The 16216-nt window shown below is 44.1% G+C and overlaps 1 protein-coding gene across 3 annotated transcripts in view; it reads right to left on the bottom strand.

The window, feature by feature from the left end:
- The window catches only part of DNAH6 (dynein axonemal heavy chain 6), a 211276-nt gene that overhangs the window by 28137 nt on the left and 166923 nt on the right, over nt 1-16216 (bottom strand). For 2 of the 3 annotated variants that reach the window (XM_084766547.1, XM_084766548.1), the window contains exons 64-71: nt 13379-13521; nt 12338-12528; nt 10376-10536; nt 8565-8653; nt 7313-7459; nt 6362-6500; nt 4379-4498; nt 3289-3410 (exon numbers count right to left, since the gene is read on the bottom strand). In XM_084766547.1, the coding sequence (XP_084622673.1) occupies nt 3289-3410; nt 4379-4498; nt 6362-6500; nt 7313-7459; nt 8565-8653; nt 10376-10536; nt 12338-12528; nt 13379-13521 (1112 nt within the window). Of the gene's footprint in view, nt 1-3288; nt 3411-4378; nt 4499-6361; nt 6501-7312; nt 7460-8564; nt 8654-10375; nt 10537-12337; nt 12529-13378; nt 13522-16216 lie in introns of those variants that run through there. The other variant, XM_084766549.1, reaches the window with a different exon arrangement.

Genomic DNA, 16216 nt, shown 5'->3' with positions numbered 1-16216 from the left:
GGGTGACAAAGCCAGGGTTGGACAGCAGAGGGGGGCTGCTGACACAGACTTGGGACACAGATCTGCCCCCTTCCTGCCCGTTCTGTCCTTTACTACTTCCTACTAAGCACTTATTTAGATATAACTTGCTACCCGGAGGGAGAAATCCTTTGCGTTAAGACCACATAGCAGCCGGGCATGGTGGCGCACGCCTTTAATCCCAGCACTCGGGAGGCAGAGGCAGGCGGATCGCTGTGAGTTCGAGGCTGGCCTGGTCTACAAAGTGAGTCCAGGACAGCCAAGGCTACACAGAGAAACCTTGTCTCAAAAAACCAAAAAAACAAAACAAAACAAAACAAAAAACAACAACAAAAAAGACCACATAGCTCAAAAGGGGCGGAGTTACCCAGCCTAAGAAGAACTTGCCAGTTCATAACCATCCACTTTGATATAAAGATTTTTCTCTAGCTCAATGCAACTTGCAAACAGATGGAAGACCGATTTCAAATATTTTTCCTTCCCAGAAACAGGAGGTAAAATCTCCCACATGAAAGAAGGCCTTCTGGTATCAGGAGAGAAGAGAGCTTATTAAAATCCAATGGTCTTGCCTGTGGCACATGCTTGTAATCCCAGCACTCTGGAGGCAGAGGCAGGTGATCTCTGTGAGTTCAGGGCCAGCCTGGTCTACAGAGTGAGTTCCAGGATACCTGGGCCTGTGTAGGGACTCTGTCTCAAAAAATTATAAAAAAATCCAATTGTCTTCTCAGGGAAGAGCACACTTCTATCAAATGTTCAGCCCTGAAAACATACATATTAGTAACATTATACAGAATGAACAGATTGAATTTATGTATTTAGGAACACACACACACACACCCCACCACCACCACCACCACCACCACAACAACAACAACAAAGAAAAGAGGCCATGATACATAAAAGGACTTAAAGGGAGAAAATGGGATAGGGGAATGACATTATTCTATTATAATCTATAATAATAATAATAATAATAATAATAATAATAATAATAATGATAACAACAACAACAACAACAACAATAACAACAACAACAACAACAACAATAATAAATAACAGACACAAAACAATCTGTATCTTGCTCTGCCCTCCGACATACCTCATTCACTGCCCCACACTGCTTCCCTGTGTTTAACATAATACCAAGTGGCGTAGGTTTTGCCATTTCTTTGGGCTTCATTTGTCACTGGAGTCACACAAAGCTTATATTAAATCTGCAAACCTTTCTCCTGTGAATCTGTACCAACAATGCCAGTTTAATTCTGTGGCTCAGTTGGAGCCTTGGCAGGGTGGAGATGGCGCTGTGAGTTCCCTGTGCAGGTATAAACAGAGGCCTCCTTGTCTCTTCTGCATATGCGCAGCTGCTCTGCTCCTGGTAGCTCGTACTGTTTTCCTGTGGCAGATGAACTTCCCCTACCTGGTGGCTGGGGCAGGGGTTGGGCTTATCCAGGGAAAGATAGATAACTGCAGATATGACATCCCATCCAATGGTTCCAGAGGACCCTCCCTGAGACTCAGCGTTTGCGTGTACTGTGCTAGACATCTGGGTACCTCTTGGAGCAATTAGAGTGGCAGAGGGAGGAGGTGTCAACTTTGGTTAATCTTAGGTCACACACCTACCTCTGTGCACTAATTATATTATGGGTGGTTTGCCAGCATGTTTGTGTACCATGTGCACTCGTGTATGTGGAGGCCAACAGGTGGCACTGAATCGCTCGGAACTGGAGCTACAGATGGTTATGAGCTGCCCATGTGGGTGCTGGGAATGGAACCCAAGCCCTCTAGAAGAAAAGCCAGTGCTTTGAACTGCTGGGCCAGCTCTTCAACTTTCATCTTCTCAGACTTTCGTGGGAGGAAAGGGACAATTGCTCAAAGGAAAGTGGCTGCGAATCCAGAACTGTGGAAGAAGGAACGCTGCCGAGAAAAGCAGGTCTGGGACACATTACACTGTCGGCTCTGCTAGTCATGCTGAAACCAAGGGAAAAGACAAAAGCCGCCGTGCCTGGATCATAGTGCCGCCTGGCAGTGGGTGGGCAGTTATTCCCAAAGCTGTCCTCAAGACGAGGCTGGGCCAGCCCTCCCACGCTTTTTTCCCCTTTGTCTATTCCCCCCTCTCCACCTTTTAGGAAAAGCAGTCTGAGGTCACAGTGGAGTCAATAGAAGGTTTTAGCCACAAGTACATTCTCCTGAAAGTAGACCAAGAGAAACGATGACACATCACTCTGAGGAGCAGTGTCCTTGTGGGCCAACATGAAGTGAGGCATTGGAACACTGATCTCGTGGTGTGCTTTCTGGACATGCCAGTGTCCCTGGAGCCCTGGATACTGAGGTAGACATCACCTTCTAACATGAATACGGGCAAAACTTAAATTGAAAAGGAAGATGATCTCTCTGCCCCGACCTCTTCAAAAAGAATCTAATCCTCGACTTTTAGAGATATCTAGAGCCCTCGACACAGCCTAAGATGGCATGAAGTTGGGGAAGGTGAGTTGTGCCCAGTGTCATGAGGGACTGTCAAATGTCACATGAGTTCAGATTACTCTCAGATAAGGGGGCGGGTATCAAAAGATCTTGACAGAGGAGTAAAAATAATCCACCATACTCTAGAGCTGTGGCTTTCAACCTTCCTAAAGCTGCGAGCCTTTAATACAGTTCCTCATGTTGTGGTGACGCCCCCAGCCATAAAGTAATTTTCACAGCTACTTCACATATGTAATTTTGCTATTGTTATAAATAATAACACAAATATTGGTGTTTTCTGATGGTCTTAGGTGACCCCGTGAAAAGGCCATTTGGGTCACAACCCACAGGTTGAGAACCACTGTTTTGGAGCCAGTGACAGAGCAAGGTTAATTATCTTCCCTGGATAGGTGTACATAGGATCTGAACCCAAGAGATGCTTTGGGTACTTATAACTGTAGCTCTGATCTAACCATGTTCACTCATGACTCTGTGTAACATGAGCCAAAAGTGGCCAGTGTGGTGTGAGAAGGGAACACACACACACACACACACACACACACACACACACACACACACACGGCTTAGGATTCTGTGAAAGCTGTGTCCAGTTGTATTAATAATTTTTCTTGAGGCTTTGAGCATCCGAGATTAGAATCTGCATCTTTTCGGAGTATGGAGCCCAGGATGATTCTGGATACTATTGGAAGATGAGTCTCATTAAGGATTCCAAAGGTACCAAGCTGGATTGAAACCATTGCTGAAAGAAAAGGGTGGTAAATACATCTTTCAAGCGGAAAGACTACATACCTGGAAAACTAGGTTAGCATTTTCATGCATTCCAAAAATTTCTGGATCATCTATCAAAGGCAGATCTTCAATGTAGTCCTTAAACTCTTGGAGGCTGTCAGCCAAGGGGGCAAAATAGATGCCTGTCATTAAAAAAATCACAGAAGACACGTGTGTAGGAAATGGCTCAGCACTGCCTGGCTTGGTTTTTATTTTAATCACAAAATTATCTGTATGTATGTGTGTCTTCCCATGGGCATGTAGGTGTGAGTGCAGAAAGAGGGCGTTCCTTGGAGCTGGAGTTACAGGTGATTGCGGGCCACCCAACATGGGTGCAGGGAACAGAACACAGGTCATCTCCAAGAACAGTTTGTGCTGTTTAACTGCCCAGCCACTGTTCCAGCCCCACAGTTACACTGATTTTTCTTGAGGCCTTGAGCATCAGAGATAAGCATAGCACTCTTTTCAGAGTATGGAGACAAGATGGATTCTGGACACTGTTGGAAGTCAGTCTCATTAAGGGATCCAAATTTATGCCCATGTTAGAAACTGTCTTTGTGCTGGCTTGGTAAATGGATGCCAGCTCCTCAAATCAAAGGTTACATTCACAAAGCGTTGGCTATAGGGCCACTGCCCTTTTCCTAATGATGACAAGCCACACGGCTGACTTGAAGCTGTGTCTGGCAACACGGCAAGAGGACCTTTTGTGAGCTTGCAGTGCAGTCATCAGATTCCCTCCTCTCAGGAACCGACACCCATGGCCATCCATCTGACTACCGTCTGATGCAAAATGAGTTGCCTCCAATTCGTACATCTTCATTACTCAATATCGGTAATGGAAGTGTTCTCTAATCATATTAAAAATACATTAGCCCAGAGCTCTGAAAATGCGTTTAGCTGTAATACAATCAAGTTTAATACAGAGCTAATTCACAGGGGCTGCTATGTAACACACACCATTGTGTTCTTGCTATCAAACTGGCCATGACAGTCAGACGTGGGATGGATGAAGCTGTGAAGATGGGCAGGAAGATTTGCTGGACAACTGAGAGATGCTGCTGGAGGCTCCCAGGGAAGGGACTCCCCCCCCCCCCCCATAAAAGCCACTTACCTGATTCAGAGTATTTATAGTTCTCTCTTAATGTTTCAGGAGAGAAGAACCTTTTCAAGACAGTTCGGAGGCATCTCTGATCCCAGGTGTCAGTCACTCGCCCGCCATAGGTGATTTCACCTGAAAGGGAGCTTGCATTTTAAAATCTATTACTATTGACTTTTTACATTAATAAACATACCAAAATTCTAATAAATTTATTTGTATACACATGTAGTCGTTGTCAAAAGTCATTGCTATGTCTCTCTAAGATATAAGTCAATTTTTAAAAAGTGGAAAAATCTAATATATGTATGCTATCCTAATAATTTTGGTTTTTAAAAAAATTTTTAGTTTTTCTGAGACAGGGTTTCTCTGTGTAGCCTTCACTGTCCTGGACTTGATTTATAGACCTGGCTGTCCTCAAACTCACAGAGATCCTCCTGCCTCTGCCTCCCTGAGTGTTAGGATTACAGGCGTACACCACCTTGCCTGGCTTAATTTTATTTTTTAAAATTGTATATACATGTATGCATGTATGTATGTGATTCCATATGAGTTTAGATGCACCCTGTGCATGCAGGAGCCCACAGAGGCTAGAAGAGAACATCAGCTCATCTGGAACAAGACCTCCAATGTTGGTACTGGTACTTGAACCTGGATCCTTTGCAAGGGCAGTGAGTACTCTCAGCTGCTGAGCCATCTTCTCAGTACTAGTATTTTACTTTATTTTTTCCAAATAACAGAAATGAAAGCCATTGTGCTTTACTGAAGGATTTCTCCTTTTTTTCCTTTGCTTCAGAATATTCCCGAGTGTTGACCCCAGTGACTATCAGGTTCTAAAACGTATTTTCCATGAGACATTGCTTTCGTTTGAGCTCACTGAGTAAAAGGGAACCTTACATTTATAGAAAGACAGTCGATCTGTACACACCTCATAAATTATTGTTATCAAGCCAGGAAGGAAAAGACGGATCCCAAGTGAAAGAGAGAGCTTGCCTGTCAGAGATTATGTCAGGGGGAACGCAAATTTATGGCTGCAATGCCTCTCTCTCTCCAGAGATGCATCACCTAGCATGCTTCAGGGTTGCTCAAAAAAAAAAAAAAAAAAAAAAGTGAGCAGAAAGGAACCACACTGAATGGTTTTTAATGCTGATATAATGCCTTGGGAACATTCTTGATTCATTGGCACACTTTACTATTTCATGTATGATATTTCAAGGTTGATGTAAGACTTTAACATACTGACTCATGTTAAATATTTAAAGTAAGCCTGGGGCTGAGGAGATGGATGTCATTAAGTGCCTGGTGCGCCAGGGTTAAGAAGCTGAACTGGGAAACCCAGCAGAAAAGCGAGGCCTGATGGCTTGTGTCTGCATTCCTAGCACCTGACAGGGGGAGAGGGTACAGGCACAGGCAGAGTTCATTGGCCAGTCAGCCTAGCCAAATAGGTGAGCTCCAGGTTCAGTGAGAGACCCTGCCTCAGAAACTAAGATCGAGTCCTACCAGTGACGACTACAGCCCCAAAGAAAAATGGCTCCCACTCTGCCTAAGGGGAGGAGGAGGGGGGAGGATGGAGGCAGACATGATTAAGATATGGATATGTGTATGAAAATTTCAAAACATTAAAAAAATAAGGTGAAGAGTGATTGAGCAATACACTGGATGCTTCTAGATTTCACATGTATGCACATGCATGATCACACATATGGGTATGTATGTACACCACACACATACACACACACATACATAGACCCACATACACACACACACAACATCTGGTATTATTGTTATTGATGAGAAATGTCTCCTTAATTTTCTATGGGCAAATATTCCCATGATGCACTTAGTCACTACTGTAAGTTCTCAGTGGGGACATCAGTTGTCATTGGCAACATTAAACACTGAGGTGTTCACAGTCTTCACAGGGGCCTGGAAGGTGTAAATCAATAGCTCTGCTGCGCCTGCGCGGCCAGAATCCCTGGCCATGGGCACGGTACTGACCAGTTATGTAAATTAGCGCATCCCAGGGGATCTTTCCTTCGTGACAGTAAAGGTTGAGGTTCAGTAAGGCGCATTCTCTGTCACTGTCATTAAATTCATAGCAGATATTCCAGCCAAGGGGGCCGAACTTCTTTCTCTCCTAGAATAGAAGGTGAGACCAACCTGAGACAAAATTTGATGAAGCTAATTTTGTATAATGACGACGAGGTTAATCTTCAGTACTGAAAGAAACAAAAGTTTCCCTGAGTGGTGGGCACCTCCGTACTGCACTCAGTGATGACAACATTTGGTTCAGCTTCAGCCAGGCCTTTGCCAAACATGCCAAACACATCTTCATCCAATGTTCCCCATGTTGCTAAAGGAAAATCTGGTTTTCTGTTAGATTTGGCAGATCTATCAGAAGGGACCGTTCTTCAGGGTAAAACAAAACAGAAAAAGCCCACCTAGAGTTTGGCACAAAAATACCCTAATGGGAGGGGGGAGGGGAACTTAAGAGAGGACCAGTTGATCTGTACTCTCAACTCCAGGCTACCATCAACGACTCTGGGTAAGCCACAGCAGCAGGAACTTGGAGCAGCGGACCTCATTGTGTGCATAGGCAAGAGCAGAGAGGATGCTCATCTCTTCCTTTATTTTTACACAACTCACGGCCCAAGCCCAGGGAATGGTGCTACCCGTAGTGGTCTGTGTCCTCCCATATCCATTAGTAGTCAAGACGGTCTCCCATAGGCCAAGCTGCTCTTGACAACCTTGCCGAGACTCTTCCCTGGTGATTCTAGGCTCATAGCTCCATCTAATTCCAGCACCAGGGGATCCAGCGCCCTTTTTCTGGTAGGACCAAGAACTCACCTCATGGCGTGTAAATGAGTATACACACACCTGGACACATACTCATTCATGCAAATAAATAGAAATTAGCAGATCTTTCTAGAAAAGCAGAATGGAGTGTACCTGAATAATTGCGTGGAAGAAACAAATTCCAAATATTAGTTGTCTCCATTTCCTTCCAAGTATATTTTCTTCAAAAAATGAGGCTGTCATTTCAGTAAAGGCTCGCCTGATATTTGCACGCAAGCCTTTTGGAGGCTCATTGGTTACCTGGATTTGGAAACAACATACACAGCAGAGAGGGTGATTTTATAGGGTTGTGTTATTTCTGGATAGCACACATAGATTGGAGATGCTGAGATATGGACAACTGATGCCCATGGGGGCACTTTTGACATGGCCAGGCCTACTTTGTGTGTGCACATTGCATGTGTGTGTGTGTGTGTGTGTGTGTGTGTGTGTGTGTGTGTGTTTATGTTCATACCCCTGTGTGCTCATAGGCTGGTGAAAGATGCTATTCTGCTCTACTATGCTCAATTTTATTTATTATTTGAGACAGAGTCTCTCACTGACCATGGAGCTAAGGATAGAGACTGGCAAACTCCAGTACTTCTCTAATTTCTGACCTCTATAGCACTGGGGTTACAGGCATATATGTTGTACCGACTTTTTATATGAGTACTGGGGATTTGAACTCAGGTCCATGTGGCTGCACACCAAGTGCTATTATTCACCAAGCCATTTTCTTGGTGCAACAACTTTTTGTCTTGTTCAACCACAGTCCATGGTGAACAGAGCCTAGTGGGGTCCTCAGAGCTATCATGGTTGAAATAGCATCACAGGATATTTCCGTTTGGGGTCCTTCCCTCTTTAAATATAAGCCGGGAAGCTTAGTAAGTTTCTATTGGATTTTGTGGTCAAGTCAAAATACAGAACTGTCCTGCATACTTTGCCCCACCATGCCCCAGGATGGGGGTGGGGGAGGAAAGAGGCATCTTTTGTTTCTCCTGTGCAAAGATTTCCCTCTTATAGGGACTTACCACAACGGGAGGCTTTCTTGTCTGCCAAATGCTGAGACAGCCCCTTAGCTCCAGGAGGGGGCCGTTCCCATCTCTGTATGCATGTAGCATTTTCTTGCAGAGGGAAGAGTTGGGGGAGTTGAATGGCCAATAGATCAGGGCGTGCCAAAATGAGACCTGTCTAGGGAAATCACTTCTCTGCCTGTTCTCATTTGAAAGAATGATTAACGACTTCCACCTTGCCGTCCTGGCCACACAGTCCCTTACATGGCTCTCTGCAAGGTCTTCGGTCCCTGGAGTCCCTGGGGACCTTCAAAGACAAACTCTCTCACGCTCTAGTTGTACACATATGTTACCTTGACAGAATTCTGAAGGACGGTCACAGGAAACGTGGCGCTGGGCATGGAGCTTAGAAAAAGACGGAAGGTCTCCTTGATTGTCTGATCTGTTTAAAACAGAGACAACAGAAAATTCATAGATTGTAGGGGGTATTTTTTTTAAACCAGAAAAGGTTATTTTAGGGAAGGAAAACAATGCTGTAAAGGCCACCGAAAGACTCAGTTTATAAGTTTCAAGTCTACCATTAAGTGTTCGAGGACGAAGGAAGGTATGAATAGTTGATCTCGAGACTTCCTGTCAGGGGGGCTTGGCAGCCTGAAAGCTGGCAAGTTTCAATAACAAAACCACACATATCAATGAAAAGCATTTACCTTCATTTATTTACTATCTATATATGCTATTGGTTCTTTGGACATTCTCTATGCGTTTTGATCATTTTACACGCCCTCCCTGAACTCCTCCCAGATCCCTTTCACACACTTTTTTCCCCCACCTATCAAGTCTAATTTGTGCTGCCCGAATATTCTGGGATGTGTGACTCCCAGTGAAGCATGGCCAGCTTCCAGGGGCTGCACTCAGCGAAGGTGGGCTCCCCCTCCCCCAGCAGCTATCATTGGCCACTAACTCCTCATCTAGGTAGGGGTGGGAGTTCGTTCCCACCTCCTGTCAGTTGGCTAAGGCTTCTTGAAGAGCCTGCTGAGAAGCCAAAGGAGCCCTGCTGCCAGGGGCTGCTTTTGTGATGCTGGACCATGACCTGTAATGAAGACCTTGTCATCTCACCATTTTCCATGTAAACATATAGGGGTGGTGATGGGGAGGAGGAGTCTTTCAGGGATGGTGACTTAGTGACCAAGGCATCTGGGTACCCTGTAAAGAAGTAGCTTGTCTCCTCAATAGACAGCAGTGAGTAAAGGAGCCAAGGGTCATATAGCTCTTCCCTTCTCTGAAAGCCTTCTGTAATTGGCAAGGGCCCAGGGACAGGGTCCTAGATACTGGAGGCCATTTTGATATTCTCCTCATGGCATCCTGGTTCTGCATGTTTATTTTGTGAGATGGGTCTACTATGTAGACCAGGCTGGCTTTGAACTTACAGAGATCCACTTGCCTCTGCCTCCCGAGCCCTGGATTAAAGGTGTGCACCATCACACCCAGGCCTGTATGTCTCTATTTCTGTTTTGCTGTTTTATTGTAGACAGAGTATATGTAGCCGAGGCCAGCACTGAACTTCCATGTAGCCAAACATGACCGTGCTCTCCTAACCTTACTGCCTTTACTTGACAAGTGCAGGCGTTCAAGGAATGTGCCACACAGCTGAGCTCTGCGCTTTCCTTTTATACGGTAAGATTTGATGTCTTTTCTTGATCCAAGCCTGTTTTCCTGTTTTTTTTTTTTAAAGATTTATTTATTTATACAGTATCCTGCCCTCTTGTGTGCCTGCACACCAGAAGAGGGCACCAGATCTCATTATAGATGGTTGTGAGCCACCTTGGGTTGCTGGGACTTCAACTCAGGACTTTTGGAAGAACAGTGCTCTTAACCTCTGAGCCGTCTCTCCACCTCTCTCTCTATTTTTTAAAAAATCATATCCATAAGATACATTCCAAGCTCAGGTGGCTTTCCCACAGAACGCAATGTGAAGCAAATGATTCAGTGGGCTATCCCCTTACTTGGAGTCCAAAGGCCTATATTTGAATATCCCTTTTGCTCAAATCTTTCTTCTCCATAGGAGAAATCACTGGGATTGTACTGTAATGGAGAACAGCCATTAGACTGTCTGGACTAGAAGAGCTGTGTGAGGCTGATGCCACTGCTTGGAAGCACAACTTACTTGGATCTGTGAAGGTTTTGATCAGCTCCTCCATTGCCAGCATCCAGGAAACCGCGAGATGGCAGTTCTGCAGAAACACCCAGTTTCCGAACTTCATTGCATCCTTGATCATCTTCTCGGCAATGGGGCCTTGTCCTTGTCCCAGTGAAATTGACTGTACTCTGGGTGGAACGACAGGGAAAGACTTTCATGCTATTTGTAAGCAATAGAGAGATCTTAATTCATTAAGAAATTACATTTATTTATATTCTCTGCACACATGTAGGTTCCATGGGGTGCATATGAAAGTCAGAAAACAATTAACATGAGTTGGTTCTCTCCTCCTACTGTGTGGGACCAGGAGCTGAACTTAAGTCACTAGGGTTGGCTGCAAATGTCTTTGCTCAGTGAGTTTCACATCCACTGCAGGTCTGTCCATGAATTTAAAATTCTCTTTCTTCACTTCCTGAGTGTTAGGATTACAGATGTGCACAATGAGACCTAGCTTGTCAACTTTTTACATGATCTCTCTTTTTTAATATTTTCATTTAAGAAATATTTCATGCTTCAGATGTTATTACCTATATTATCCTCTATTTTTGGCTTTGCCAACTATGTTTATATCTGCCAGCTATCAGGACTGATTTGCATGTACAAGATGAGGCACCAAAGTTCATCTTATGTATATTGTCATCCCACTGGCTTAAGATCACATGTTGGGTGCCAAATGTTTTTTTAAACAACATCTCCATTAGTCTTTATGAGGGATCATGGATGCAAGAGTTAAGACTGGAGCTATATACCACCAGCTCTTCAGAGCTTACAAGGTGCTGACTTCAGAACTTGGGACCCCTCAGACTCCGTAATTGCATGATTCAATTCCTTATAATAAATTTCTATACATAATCTCTCTCTCTCTCTCTCTCTCTCTCTCTCTCTCTCCTCTCTCTCTCCTCTTCTCTTCTCCTCTCTCTCTCTCTCTCTCTCTCTCTCTCTCTCTCTCTCTCTGTCTCCCCCTCCCCTCTCTCTGCCCTCATTTGTCACCCATGGTAGTAGCCTATGATTCTGTTTCTTTGCAGAAGCTTAACAAATATCAATCATGAAGCCTAAATAAAGAGATGAGACCCATCATTTCTCTATAATTCTCAGTCCAGGGACTAGGCCATATCAACAATTTCATTTGGATTCCATTGAGCTAGAGGTCATCTTGAGAAAGATGAAATTATAAGAACATAAAGAATTCTGTTCCTAAACATAGTTGAACATAAGGAGCAAGGTTCACTTTTGTTATGTTTATATGATTGGTAATCATGTGTTAAATGCTACATAAGTTCTAATACTCAGCCAAGTTCTAATAGATTTCCACTAGATTGTGCCTTGATTTTAGGCAATCTCTCTTTGGGTCAGATGAAATTTATACCCACACTTATGATTTTTGACCCCCTCCCTAACAATACCCATGGCTGAGTAATCCAGTTTATTTAGTAAGGGCTACTTAAATGGAAAAACCTTGCTTCACACACAGGGGAGAACACAGAATGATAACACACACACATACACACACACACACACACACACACACACGCATACACATACACATACACACATACACCCCCCCACGCACATACACACACACACACACACAGGCACGCACACACATGCACACACACACACCACACACACACACACACACACACGCACACACACACACACACACACACACGCACACACACACACACGCATACACACCACACACACACGCGCACACACACACACACACGCACGCACGCGCACACACACACACACACACCACACACACACATACACGCACACACACACACCACACACACACACACACACCACACACACACACACACACACACACACACGCACACACTACACACACACACACACACACACACACACACACACACACACACCCCACACCCCATATATAACTACAACCTTGTGATGTGACCTTACCGTTCTGCATACCCACTCTCCCGGGCAAATCTTTGAAAGGCACCCATGGGATCAGAGCCTGTGCTCAAGATGAACACCAGGGGGGTGCTGCTTGACATATCCTGGTATAGAGTGGCCAGGTCCACTGGAGGTGTTTCAATAAACTGTTTGCCAAGATTCTCCATCACAAAGTCTGTAAGAGCAAAAACCACCTGAAAGTTGGAAAGAAAAAAAATGTTAGAAGTACTATGCTTGATTGAGGAACACTTTATATTCCTACCCCAATTTTCACTCTTAGAAGGATGCTTGTGAGCATGTGCATGTGAGTGCAGGTACTTTTAGAGGCCAGAAGAGGGCACTAGATCCTTTGGAGCTATTTGTGCCATGTGCAAGTGACCAGCTCTTAGCTGCCTGAGCTGGGCTTTGCTTTGCGACTGAATGTTTCTGATCTCCTCATCTGTATTCTAATACACACTTCTCTCTGGAGTTTCTAAGCTGCCACCCACTCTGACAGGCAGTGGCAGGCACATTCGTCTTTATCTGATACATTCATCCTTTTCATCCTTTCACTTTGGCTTAGTTTTTGGTACAGCCATCCCCACTGGCACTCAAGCAGAACCTGGGAGCCACAGCTGTCCCCTCGTCACATTCCCTGCCCTCTTGGCAATCTTCTACTTCTGTCTTAGCTCATGTATCCATGATCTCTCACAAAGACTACTTCAACAGTTTTCAAACAGGTCTGGAGACTACAGATTTGTGCCCATTAAATGTCTCCTCCTGTTATTAAGGTTAGTTCCCTGCCAAAACCTTCCAATAGTCCCCAGTCCCACATGTGAAATGGTGACACTTCCCTAATAGTGAGCAGCTGGCAGGAGGTGACAAGGTTCCTGGGTGGCTTTTTTTTTTTATCCTGCAGGGAAAACACATTCTACTAAAACCGTCATCTTTATTTTTAAAGCTATTTCCTAAACTTGGCTGTTGTTAGCCACAAGCAAATCTATAACTCACAACTAGCTGGTGGCCTTCAGTGGACATGCCCTTTAATTAAAAATGGTGGCTCACCTTTTCTTCTTTACAGCATTTAATAAGGATTAGCTTATGGAAAGACTGGAAGTATAAGCCCCACGTATGATCCTTTTCGTCTTCGTGTTTTGGTTTAACGTATCCTTCCCAATGCTGTGGGTTAATATAGGTCTCAAAAGATCCTGGAAAGACAGTTTTAAAAGATGCTTTAATCCAAGAAGTTTTGACTCTGAAATTAAAGAAATATATGCTGGTAGTTAAAAGGAGATTCCTGTGCTTACTGCCAGTTTTTTTTAAAAAAACAAATGTGTGAAAACATTAAACTCACTGCTACTCAAACCAGTTACAAAGCAAAGAATTTAAAAGGAGACCACAAAGCAAAATCTAACAGCAAAACACATACAATCAAACAAATAAAAATAATAGAGGGGTTAAAAACAAAGGAATGTATAGAAATAGTATAAGCAAAACTGAAAGTGGAAATGATTAGCATAACATTGGCTAAAACAGATCTTAAAATAATCATAAAACCAGGCGGTAGTGGCGCACACCTTTAATCCCAGCACTCGGGAGGCAGACGCAGGTGGATCACTGGGAGTTCGAGGCCAGCCTGGTCTACAAAGTGAGTCCAGGACAGCCAAGGCTACACAGAGAAACCCTGTCTCAGGAAAAAAAAATCCCCAAAAAAATCATAATTAAAGGAGGCAATAGGTCAAGTTCTAATTAAGATAAAATTACATAAAAGCACAACAAAATAAACACACATATTAGATAATATCATGAAATATATCAAACCGCCCCTGTTGGAGGCAGAAGGAAAAGCAAAAAAGAATACAATAAGTGTAAGAAATAGCATATGGGTGGTGGTGCAGGAGAGATAGCATAGAGGTTAAGAACTCTGGCTGCTCTTTCAGACGGCCCAGGTTCAACTCCCAGCTCCCACATGGCAGCTCTCCACCATCCATACTCCAGCTCCAGATGATCCAGGGCCCCTTCTCATCTCTGTAGCCTGTAAATGCTGTTTTTATTTCATCTGATGATGGAATGGCATGAGAGCTGTACCCAAGCTGTGCAAATTCAAGGCGTGGGTTGAGCCCAGAACATTTTTCTCTGTTCTAACTATCCCTAGGCTTAGGCCCGGAGGCTTCTAGCCTCTGTACAATCTAATCTTCTGCAAGCCTGGACCTTGAGGGCTTAAACTTCCAACCACCAACTGCTGACCTAAGCCAAGAATGTCTTAGCCTTTGAAACTTAATGCTAAATAAACTTACTCTTCCTGTCTGGTTTGACTCAGCTGTTTTGGCCCAAATTCTTTCCAAACTGACTGATTCAATGCAGCATCTCTTGGCTTCTGACTTAATTGCTCTGCTTGGCCTCTAACTAACTCTGGCAATGTGTTCTAATCTTCTGGCTCCTTCTCCTTCTCTGGCTCATTCTGTCTTCACCTGTGCCTAGTCTGCCTCTTTAAAACTGTCCCAGTAAAAACTGCCTCACAGACTCTCACCCACCGCTGCCCCCTTTTTCTCCCTGCACTGCTCTATTCAGATTACATCTCAATTGTATCTTCTCACTTCTATCTTACCATTCTTCCTTCCCTCCCTCTTTCACCCTATTTCCCCCCCCCCTTTAGAGCTGCGGCAGAAGGGGACCTCCTCCCCAACTATATGATCATAGCCTATCAGTCTCATCCAGATAACCTGCTTCCCCTTCCTCTGAGTGCCACCAAGCCTCCCCAACAAGGGGAATTAGTCAAATAGGAGGCACCAGAGTTCATGTCAGAGTCAGTCCCTGCTCTTCACAGTTGTGGAGAATGCATTGTCCATTGGCTAGATCTGAATAGGGGATCTAGGTTTACTGCATGCATTGTCCTTGGTTGGTACAGTACTTTATGTAGGCTCTTCTGGGTCCAGATCCACCAGCCTTGATGGTCTTTTTGTAGGGTTCTAGGACCCTTTGGGTCCTTCTATCTCCCCACTAGAGCCCCAATAGTAAGTCCCAGCATCCCCCACTGAGTAAAGACTCTCAGAGGGCATCCATGTTGGGCTAATATCCAATTATAAGTGAGTATATACCATGTGTATCTTTCCGAGTCTGGGTTAACTCACTCAGGATGATCATTTCTAGTTCCATCCACCTGCCTGCAAATTTCAAGATCTCCTTGTTTTTAATAGCTGAGTGGTATTCTATAGTGCAAATGTACCACAGTTTCTTTATCCATTCTTCGACTGGGGTACCTCTAGGTTGTTTCCAGCTTCTGGCTATCATGAATAAGGCTGCTATGAACATAGTTGAGCAAATGTCTTTGTTGTGTGGTGGAGCATCTTTCAGGTATATTTCAAGGAGTGAAGTAGCCGTATTCGCAATTTCCTGAGAAAGCACCAGATTGATTTCCAAAGTGGTTGTATAAGTTTGCACTCCCACCAGCAATGAAGGAATGGTCCTTTTTTCCACATCCTTGCCAGCAGGTGCTGTCACTTGAGGGTTTTTTTTTTTTTTTTAAATCTTAGCCATTCTGATGGCTGTAAGATGGAATCTCAGGGTCATTTTAATTTGCATTTCTCTGATGACTAAGGACTTTGAGCATTTCTTTAAGTGTCTCTCAGCCATTCGATATTCCTCTGTTTGGAATTCTGTTTAGCTCTGAACACAATTTCTTAACCGGGTTATTTGGTTTGGTGGTGTTTAATTTCTTGAGCTCTTTATATATTTTGGTGGCCCTTTGTCAGATGTAGGGTTGGTGAAGATCTTTTTCCTGTCTGTAGGCAGTCGCTTTGTTCTGTTGACAGTGTCTCCTGCCTTACAGAAGCTTCTCAGCCTCATGAGGTCCCATTTATTAATTGTTGACCTTAAGGCCTGGGCTGTTGGTGTTCTGTTTAG

This window comes from Acomys minous, assembly GCF_964271855.1.
Source record: "Acomys minous genome assembly, chromosome: 17".
Lineage (NCBI taxonomy): Eukaryota > Metazoa > Chordata > Mammalia > Rodentia > Muridae > Acomys > Acomys minous.
This window is presented reverse-complemented; position numbering and strand designations above follow the sequence as displayed.